The following is a 10388-nucleotide window of genomic DNA, read 5'->3' on the forward strand; positions in this document are numbered from 1 at the left end:
CTTTCTCCTAGCGCCTTCACCATGCCTTGTTGCACCAACAAGTCCTTGACCCTTCTCTGTCATAATCCAAAGTTTCCGGTTCCGTCAAACTTCACCATATCAAACTTCGCAGAAGTCGTCCTCGACATGTTGAAGAAATCTGTCAAAAACCTGGAGCTCTGATACCAATTGTTGTGCAAAGAGAGGGCAATACCTCTCAACCTTTCTGAACCGCGGAAGAAGAGGAAGAGAGAAAAGAGATCGCGCGAAACAACAAGACAAAGACACACAAAAGAGAGCAAACACCAGGAAGGAGAAGAAGAAGAGAAAGAAAAAGAGTTATCGTGGTTCGACGACTTGCCTACTCCACGAAACGGCCGAAGCTTTATTAGAATTCTCTTCTACACAAGAGAATCACATCTAATGATTCTTGTGTTGTCTGATCTACAATGGGTTTACAATGATCCCTATAAATACTGCTAAACCCCCAGACCCGGTAAAAACGTAACAGAATTTGTTATGAAAAACATAACAAAATTCTGTTATATAAAATCTTAACAGAATTTTATTACGAAAAATCTTAACAGATTTTTCTTCCATGACATCCCTTCATCTAAATATGAGTCACTCGTCAACAACTGATTGAATCGACCATTATTAATCCTTTTGTTTCGAAACCTTTGTATTGCATTCTAGTATCGAACAACTATAAACTTGATCTGCACTCATCTATTATGTGATATATATAAACAAACTATTTGTCGACACTCCCAAACTGACAGAGAATCAAAGACACCGATCGTCGGGTCCAATTGAGCAGGAGATACGACGTGGAATGAACAGATAGGAGGCGACGTTGCTCTGGCATTTACTCCACTGCACTCTCGATTTCATGTCTCTTCTCTTCTCTTCTCAGGACACTGGAGCAGTTCCCTCGCCGACTCCTTCCCATGTCATGGCAGCGCATTAACTCCACTGTTTTCCCTGGGCAAATCAATATCATCCAGCAATCCCACTGTTTTCTTTTTCCCTTGCGTTTTCTTACATTTCTTTTTCTGTGTTTGCGTCGTCCTCATGCTCCCCCATCTCATTTAATGAGCCACCGGAGTTGTGTTCTGCTGCCTGCTCCCAGACGCATTATATCCCCCTCCCCCTCTCATTTATTGCCCAAGATTCGCAGAAGCTCATAATACACCCCCTCCTTTTCCCTCCTCCCTCTTCTTGCTTCGCTCTTCTGCTGTCTGAATTCGTTGGGAATGGGAAGAACTCCGTGCTGCGACAAGCAGGGGCTGAAGAAGGGGCCGTGGACGCCTGAGGAAGACAAGATTTTGGTCGACTACATCAAGGCCCACGGCCATGGGAGCTGGCGATCCCTCCCTAAGCTCGCAGGTCCGTTACATTCTCCGCCGCCTCCTTAAAAATCAAATTTTGCTGTAAAAAGGTTGTGATTTTTAGCTCACTGAAATCATTAATGGCAGGCCTGCTTCGGTGCGGGAAGAGTTGCAGGCTGCGGTGGGCAAACTACTTGCGGCCGGACATCAAGCGCGGCCCCTTCACCGTCGAGGAAGACAAGTCCATCATCCAGCTCCACGCCATCCTCGGCAACAAGTATACATTTCAATCTCTTCTTCGTCTTCTTCTTCTTCCTCCGTGTTTTTTTTATTCTGGACGCACAGTGAGGATGAACTGATGCAGAGTACGAAAAGTATTAATAAATGCCATGGCGCTTGGACTTTCTCTGTTATTTGTCTACTTTTGGTTGTTTTTATCTGATTTGATTCGATCCTTGCGAATTAATTGAGGTCGTGTTGTAACATCTGGATTAATGGCGTCTCCGTGTCGATCTGGATTTTTGTGTGTTTTGTTCTCTTTCTAATGAGCATTTCGCCGAGCAGGTGGTCGGCGATTGCGGCGCAATTGCCGGGACGGACGGACAACGAGGTGAAGAACTACTGGAACACCCACCTCAAGAAGCGCCTCCACCTCCAACGCCACCAGCACCACCTCCTCCCGGCTGCCACTGGTATCGGCGGCAGCCACATGGCGCAGTGGGAGAGCGCCCGACTTGAAGCCGAAGCGCGCCTCTCGCGCGAGTCGCTCCTCTTCTCTGCCAGTGCCTCCGCCGTCTCCTCCTCCCCTGCCTCCGCCATCGATGCGGCGCCAGTGGCGTCCTCCTCCCAGCCCGAGGACTTCTTCCTCCGCATTTGGAACTCAGAGGTCGGGACCTCCTTCCGGCAGCGGCGCCTGCCAGAGGAGGCGGAGAGCAAGAGCTGCGTGACATTCGGGCCACAGCCGCCTCCGACGGCGGCGGCAGCGGGGATGGACGTGGACTCGTCGGGGTCTAACGAGGTGGTGGCTGCGGAAGAGATCTCCGACGAGGCGTACCAGCTCTACCTCGACTTCACCGGCGACGATTTGGGGATGCTACACGGCCAGCTCTCCGCCCTCTTCGCCGCCGACCTCAACGATTCCTGCTTCGACTCCGCCTTCAAATGACGGGTAGGCGTGCCATCCATAACCGACACCGAAGTCCAAAAAAAAACAAAAGAAGTCTTAGATTTTTTTTTTTTTTCCGTTTTAGTGAGATTGTACGCTCCTAGATCGCCCGCGATCTCAGATTTTTGTGATGCTCCTTGAAAAAGATGACCTTTTTGGCATCGTAAATGGAGGCCTGAGGCGTTTCCTGTAAGCCATCTCGGCTTTTGTTCATCTTGTGAAGTGTAGTCGTTGTCGATATTTGAAGTAATATGTACTCATTTAGTTACTGCCAATCAAATTTCTAGAAAATACTATATTAACAACACTATTCGCCAACTTCAAGATCACACACGATTAATAATGCTTTAATATTGCATTGCATGCCTCAACACCTTAAATCATTCCGATCAGATGATGATGGCGACGCCGGTTTATTATTGGTCAGAATTTTTGATCAATTAGAAATTTTTATGTTTCAATTATAATACATATATATATATATATATATATATTATTAAAATATTCATATATACACATATATGTATATATTTTAGATGATCAAATTTTTGATTATTTAATATTATCCTTAGTTCAATTAGTTAGAAAAAGCTGGAAGATGAAATGAGCGTTTTGAAAATCTATTTAGCATTACCCTTAGTTCAATTTGTTAGAAAAAGCTGGAAGATGAAATGAGCGTTTTGAAAATCTGCACTAAACGTGCGTGTACAGGTCAAAGGTGGAGAGAGACAGAGGTAAAAAGATTGATGAAGGTGGAAGAAGTGGCAATAAATGATGGATAGTCAAAGGTTGAGAGTGCAATAAATGGACGGTGGAATTTATGGCATGATTTGGGCATTTACTTCACTCACTGCCATCGGATTGCAACAACAGCAGCAGCAGTAGCTGGGGAAGCAGAGCATTTAATGCGACGACAAGGTCACGTCGCCACCACTCCCATCATCATTTCATATCGTATCGTATTGTATCCTCCTCAAAACTATTTCGCCTCGCCTAACACTTTATTCATTTACTTACCAAATGTTTAGAAAATAATCATATGGCGATGGGCGAAGAGCTCCAACAGACAGGATTGCACCCGTCGGATGACGCTGTTCAATTGGAAGACATCATCAATCAGTGCCTCCAACTGATGTTTATTTATTATTTATTTATTTATTTATTTTAGGGCTTCCTTCATGGAGAATGTTTTTGGCGTCATTTAATGCATCGAGTCGGAAAAATGTTATGTGTCTTTCCGTGTTAATAAAAATTCAGTTCAATAGAATCGATCAACTTTAAAATTGCGATTCAGTTTATTTAAAATTTTACTATTTTTTTAAAAAATAATTAATTTGATTAATTTAGTTTAGGTTTCATTTTAAATTTTATTATTTGGTTAAATCTAATAGGTTGGATAAATTAAATTTTTAGAACAAACTGATTTTTTTTTGTACTTTATTTTTAAAACGAAATTAAATTTTATTAAATAAAATTAAATTTTTACATCTTAATTAAATTAATTCAATTTAAATTTTGTTATAAGTTTTGTCAGCTTTTATGTTGTTTTCTTTACCATTGGAAAAATTCTATCGCGATGCGTCGGAAAGCTCGAGCATCCGTAACTAGACACGAGTAGAAAAAGAAAGCACAAGAGATTGACATCATTAACTCCATATCAATTTCTTACATTTAAATTGACTCAATGCATTTGAGACAAAATCACAAACAATACCAGGAATCTTGCAAAATTTCAATGAAATAGTCGAAAACACAACACAAAAATACAGTAACATAGCTGGCAAAACTTGATAGAAGGTTAATTAATTTATTAATTTATTTTCAATTTAGTTTGCTTGGTTGATGGATTGAAGAATCAAAAGGTCATGACCTTCATAAAGCTCTCTCTTTAACGATGTCAAGGCTCATCTCGCTTGGATCAGTGGCCTGCAACTCAACTTGAATGCCGTCGAGTTCTCTCTTGAATCTATCTTTGGAGCTAGCATATAACATCTTACTCCTCACTCTTGATGCATCCGGAGCCCTATACTCAAAATAAATGAAGATTTTTTTTGAATCAAACTCAAATCTAATTTCAAATTATTATTCAAGAATAGGTCATTTGCTATAGAAGATTTTGATGGACTGATCATATTAACATTCTCGAATGAATTGTGACCCTCAAGCCGCTCCAACTCGATTGATTTGGCTTTTAAAACATTATTGAATATTATGTAGCTAGAGAAAAATGAATTTATGATACACAAACATCTTGCTTCTTACCAAGAAATGAAGAAGATCTTGCTCTTTTGGCAATTTTCATCGGTAACAAAGTCGAAATCAAAAACAGCATAGCGGCACTCATTCGGGGGAAAGGATGTTGTGAAATCATCATAGCTCTCGCCGGGTTTGCCTAGCTTCTCCACCGTGACTTGTTGTAGTGCCTCATCAATCTTGAAGATGATGAAACGGAAATTCCTCTTGGCTTTCAGCTCCAAGAATTTGAGCTTGCACTCATCATTAACTGCCATTCCGGACGCCGAGTTTGCCTTTGTGACAGAATTAACAAGCAATTAAACTTTATTACGATAAAATAATAAAACATCTACATGAATGAAATAGCAATGAAAAAGATAACAATTGCAATGCATTTGTTCCAGATATTTTATAAGCATTTGATTGTCTCATTAATTCTCGAAATTATGCATTAACTAAAATATAGATCCATTAGAAGATCAAAGGAAGAGGAGCCTTTCAATTACTTACCATGAGGAAATGAGGAGGTCCGACGAGAATAATCGAGGTGAAAGGAGAAAGGGAGAATGGTGATGGGGGAGGGAGGAAGAGAAGGGGTGGTAATGACTTATTGATACAACTACAGAATTGTGAGGGAGGGAGAAAAATGTGGGGGAGAGAGAGAATTGTTTGAAGAGAGAATTCAGGGTTAGCCTTTCTTTGCTCTCGTCTCGTCCATTGGATTTTTTTTTTTTTTTTTTTTTTTTTTTTTTTTTTTTGGAGCTCTTCATTTTAATTGCTAAAATCCATATGGTGGATGAATTACATTAGACCATTATTAACTTAGAATATCGCTTGAAGAGTTGATGGTTTGACCTGCTCAACTATCATCGTTATTCATTATTTCTAATCACATTGCAAAAGATTTTTGATAAAAAATAATAATAATAATAATAATAATAATTAACAAGGGGTGGACATGCTTAATCTGAAATGGTATCTGAATTAATTCAAACGAAGACATCTTATTATTCTTGTGTTATTTTGATATCCTCTGTTAATTTGTTAAAAGTGTAGCATGTAATCAGAAATGACGAGTAGTTGATTCCTGTAACTGTAAACCATGTTCATAGCAAAGCTTCCAGTATAGAACATAAGCTACATACATTCTTCAAATTACAGTACTCCGTTTGATCAAACAAAAACACTTCATTTCAATCGTTTTTGTGGTTGCAGTTAATTTATCTCCTCATTCCAATCGCTTTGGAAACTGCTACTTCAGGTGCAAATTTGAACAGCTGATGAAATCTTTAATAGAGTTCCTTCGACATTTGATGAGTTGCTCATGAAGGCATCCAATTAATGCCGGAGCTCATTGATATCTTTGTCAGTAAATACCGTCAATATGACTTCAACTCAAATCAAAGTTCATTTATTGGCATCATATGATATGATGGTTATTCTAGTCATTCACAACAGGGAACTATCGGATGAAAATAGAAACTTCTTTCTTTATAGATACATGACATTTCCTTCTTGTTTTTCTTTGTTACTTGTGGCTATGAACATGCACAAGACTAGCACAATAGCTTGAATCTTTATATGAAGAACATTTCAACCTTTAAACCTACACCCTGCCGATGGGAGAAAAAGGAGGGGGGTCTAGGGAAAATAGAGGAGACGTTTGCTCTACTCCCTCTTTGGCTTTTCTTTGCTCTTCGTTTTCAACTGCTTCAATCAAATGCCTTGGTTCCTCCTCAAAGAGCAACCACAATGAATTAGAATATAAACTTTGCCTGGTCTTTTCCTGGACGATGGCCGAACAAACTTCAGGGGAATGCAATATGGCAGTGCAGATTGAAAATGCTTGGAGCACAGAGAATTGTGCATGAAAATATACTGAATATTGCCCTTTTTCATCAGCCGTTATTATCAGTGCGGGTAAATTTTCCTTGCTTCCCTGTTTAGGAGTATCAAAAATTGGATGCAAGACGAAATATAAATTACCAAACCAGTGACCTAAAAGTGATGCAAGATGAGAGCAGCTCAAAGACATAAGATGAATTGATCATTTTTCATCAAACTAAACTAACTAGGGAATTGTTATATGAGTGTCCAAAGTATACCGAAGACAATATTTTAACTAATTTATTGTTTTACACCAATTGATATTGATGATTACGATACATTAACCAAATCATTGATCCTAATTTCTTGGCTAGTCAAAGTATATCAACTAGATATGCTCAATGATGCAGCGGTTTTCTGCAACCCCACGTGTCCCGTGTAGTCAAAAGTCATGTTGATCTGTCAATCAAAATCAAGATGGATCAAACATGATCCGAAGGGAATGGGACTAAACTCGGATAAAATTCAGCTTTGGTTGAGCTGACTCCATATATTTATCCCAGAGATTCAAGATTGATTAAGTGCAAGTCTCATCTCTTGTCACCGACTCATCTCTTGACTTAGTTTCAGCGACTAACTCCGATTCTAACTCTATCTCAGTCTTAGCGACGGACTCCAAGTATGACTCCATCTCAGTCTCAGGATTGACTTCGACTCTGTTTTTATCTCAGACTCAACCAATGACATCCTTCAGGTCTTCTAGAGAAGGTCAGTAAAAAGGATCTCAATTTCTAAACCCTACACTAGGTTTTTTCCTTCTCGCATATTACCTCAAGCAAATCCTCATTTTAGGCCCTTTCATCTTGATCACCGACAATCTCCAAAGACAGCGCGCGTCAGCACGTTCGTTGACTGCTAGCTAGACAATCCACGGTATTTGGCCGGAACACTCATAATGAATTATCATAAAACACATGTATCAGTCGATGCGACTATTCATATTTTCTTTTCATTAAAGTATCAAGTAGTTGCAGGAGGAGCTAGGGATCTTACTGAAGAGAATCTCATAACTATGCAAGAAGAAAGTGGAAGTGTACCTTAAGGAAAAGCAACATGGGTTCCTGAAATTCCAATGTCGAACTGCTTATCCAATCATCACCTCTTTGATTATCAAATACAATAATTGGGCAGGACATGTCCCAGCCACCACAATCACAGCCTCCACCAAACCTCCATCTCTCAAGAAGTGAAGACGGGCCAGCTTCATCTGTATTAGGCAGGCCATGATTCCCACTTGGCATAACAACTTCTATAGTAGCAGGATTCATGTGATTCTCGGTTTTCTTTTTCTGATCAATTGGACAACATTTAGCTGCCTTTTGGTCACCTTGCCGGCCAAATCCTTTCTCATCTTTTGGACTTTCCTTCTTGTTGAAGGGAACTTGGATCACGACTGCTGCAATCTCATGTTGTGGATGCAAATCTTTTGACGAGCAAGGGAAAGAAGTTGAAACTTTGGAGTCACAACTATCTAATCCAAGTCTGGACGAATCTGGATACTCCACTGACTTGTTTCTCTCTGGAGTTGCTGTTGGTATTCGATCTTCCACCACATTACTAGAAACAGCTTGGGTTGAATCTGTACAACACTTGGATCTTTCTTCAACAGAAAAGTTCCTTCTTGCTCTTGCAATGTCGTACAACACGAACTCTGTTACAGTTGAGTTGAACAACGATCCATTTTCTCTAACTTCTGAGCATAGATAAAAAGAGACATGCATCTGCCCAATTAATGGAGGCAAAATCTCATTATTGTCTTTAGTCCGCCGACTAGTGTTGAGCTTTTTCTTAGAGCTATGAAATGTGTAAACCCAATTAAATGCGCTATCAGTTTTCCATGTCTTTGCAAATAGGACTTCTTCTGGATCTTGTATAGAAAACTCAAGTGAAGGGAAACCATTCTCTGTATCCAATCTAAGAATTCCATGTAGATGAGCAGGGGATATAGCAGCAGGTACGGACCCTCGTATTAAACATGGACCAGGTTTTATATCCTCTTCTTTTATAGATATCGCATTTAATATAGATTTCTCGGGTACTGCTTTCAGCCCAATGTCAGTGGGATGAACACAAACGCTCCCAGAGTTTTGTGTTGCAGCAGGGAATGAATCTCGCAGAGATTTGGTTTTCATTATTGGATCAAAAATTCTTTTCAGTGGGCTAAACACTGTTTTCAACACACTTGCATCAGCCATGCCATGATCCAAATTCGAAACAGCATGTGATATTTTTGCATTTTCTGACAAGCATTTTGGAAGGGTATTTATTGAATCTCTTGCGCAATTATTTTTCATGTAACTTTCAGGATGAATCTTTCCATAGCAGTGAGACTTTTGTTCCTTGAGTAGATCTGGTTCTAAAGACCCCGGAGCTATGCCTCTAGGAGTTGGTTTGACAGAGTGCAAGCAGATTTCTACAGAATCATCTACAGCACAGCCCTTCACTGGCATAAAGTCTAAGCAAGTGTTATCAGTATTTGGAGGCTTGTTAGGAAGATCACAGAAAGAAGATTTCGGAAACTCTGTGCATCTTGTGCTGATCAAGTTAACTGAATCAGCATTCGAACTGACAAGAGACAGAAACTGCTTATCTGGAAACTGATTGGATTTGCTACCGATATGCTTAGGCACATGATCTACAATCTCAAATGAAATAAAAGCATCATCACTGCACCCAAAGTCTACTTTCCTCCTCCCTTCTCGTTGCTTTCTCATTCTCCTGACCTCCTTAGAGCTCTGATACATGGAACCTCTTTTCACCACTTCATTATCACCATTGGCATTGAGCTTTCTGGAGTTCATGCTTTTATAATCAAGACTTGATGAGTAACTGCGGTTAAATCCTCTCAAATCGCCATCTAACCTATTCAAGTATCGGTATCTGCTCACAGGTAATCTTTTTCTATCTTTCTCTTCTACCTTCTTACTGCTAAGACTTGGTGTGGTAGCAAATTTATGCCTCAGTGTTACTTGAGATTGATTTTGACACTCAAAAACAACACCTTGATCCATAGTAAACATGAACAGCTGAAGAGTTAACAAGACACATTGAATTAAATTGAGATCAGGTGTGAATTACAACATGGAAGGTAATAAACTATAAATAAATGCTACTTGAGACCAAAGTTTTTTCCTTTTTATCAGTCTTAAGCCACTAAACAACAGATACTTTATTTTTCAGATTATTGAAAAAACACCGAGTTTTGAATCATGATCATCGTGATGAATGATATTTGGCATGCAATACCAAATTAACAGTTCAAAAATCATTAGCTACTATTAAAAACGAGAGGTAGAAAGTTTCAGATTTAGACAGCAAGAGGAAGACAGATACCCATTTGGATGAACAAAATGATGAGATTGCAGCAGCAACAGCGATCAGTAGCCGAAGGTGGAGCAAGGAAGAAGAACCCTAGTTCTAAAGTATTGCAGTGAGAAGGGTGTGAGGATATAACAAGGAGAAAAAGAAACGCAAAGGTTGGAGAATAATAAAAGCAATAAAAACAAATGAAGGCAAGATGATATTCCCATATCTTCCCCTATTTATTGTAGCAAAATCATCAAATAGGAAACAATAATCGGATTAATGGCAAATCTCCCAAAATGGACTACAATCATCCAAAATCGGTTTCCATTCCTCTACGGAGGAAATCGAGGGCAGGGAAATGGAGGTTCCCCCAAACTTACCAGATCTGAAATACTCTCCTAGGAAATTTATCGCACAATTTTTACATTGCATATAGAAGAGATTCTTGATGTTTCTGCAAAAAAATAGAATCCAATCTTGCTCCT

The 10388-nt window shown here is 39.6% G+C and overlaps 2 protein-coding genes across 2 annotated transcripts; one reads left to right on the forward strand and one right to left on the reverse strand.

Annotated features, from left to right (window-relative positions):
- The first annotated feature begins 834 nt into the window (after positions 1-834).
- On the forward strand, positions 835-2785 carry LOC122020506 (transcription factor MYB17-like). The gene is made up of 3 exons (XM_042578461.1): positions 835-1368; positions 1458-1587; positions 1875-2785. The coding sequence occupies exons 1-3, from the start codon at positions 1236-1238 to the stop codon at positions 2473-2475; spliced, it is 864 nt and encodes a 287-aa protein (XP_042434395.1). The 5' UTR covers positions 835-1235; the 3' UTR covers positions 2476-2785.
- A 1562-nt stretch (positions 2786-4347) lies between these two features.
- On the reverse strand, positions 4348-9371 carry LOC122020507 (actin-depolymerizing factor). Its single transcript, XM_042578462.1, has 3 exons — positions 9212-9371; positions 4738-5003; positions 4348-4498 (listed from the first exon to the last, which is right to left on the reverse strand). Exons 1-3 carry the CDS (start codon positions 9227-9229, stop codon positions 4348-4350), a joined length of 435 nt encoding a protein of 144 aa, XP_042434396.1. The 5' UTR covers positions 9230-9371.
- Positions 9372-10388: the final 1017 nt, after the last annotated feature.

This window comes from Zingiber officinale, chromosome 9A (assembly GCF_018446385.1).
Source record: "Zingiber officinale cultivar Zhangliang chromosome 9A, Zo_v1.1, whole genome shotgun sequence".
Lineage (NCBI taxonomy): Eukaryota > Viridiplantae > Streptophyta > Magnoliopsida > Zingiberales > Zingiberaceae > Zingiber > Zingiber officinale.

What these genes read in the sequence shown, in the direction of transcription:
- LOC122020506 (XM_042578461.1), top strand. Translation starts at nt 1,236, where the DNA reads ATGGGAAGAACTCCGTGCTGCGACAAGCAGGGGCTGAAGAAGGGGCCG. An exon ending in ATCCCTCCCTAAGCTCGCAG is followed by an intron (nt 1,369 to 1,457) that starts GTCCGTTACATT and finishes CATTAATGGCAG; the next exon opens with GCCTGCTTCGGTGCGGGAAG. An exon ending in CACGCCATCCTCGGCAACAA is followed by an intron (nt 1,588 to 1,874) that starts GTATACATTTCA and finishes TTCGCCGAGCAG; the next exon opens with GTGGTCGGCGATTGCGGCGC.
- LOC122020507 (XM_042578462.1), bottom strand. An exon ending in AAGATCTTCTTCATTTCTTG is followed by an intron (nt 4,499 to 4,737) that starts GTAAGAAGCAAG and finishes TTTTGAGTATAG; the next exon opens with GGCTCCGGATGCATCAAGAG.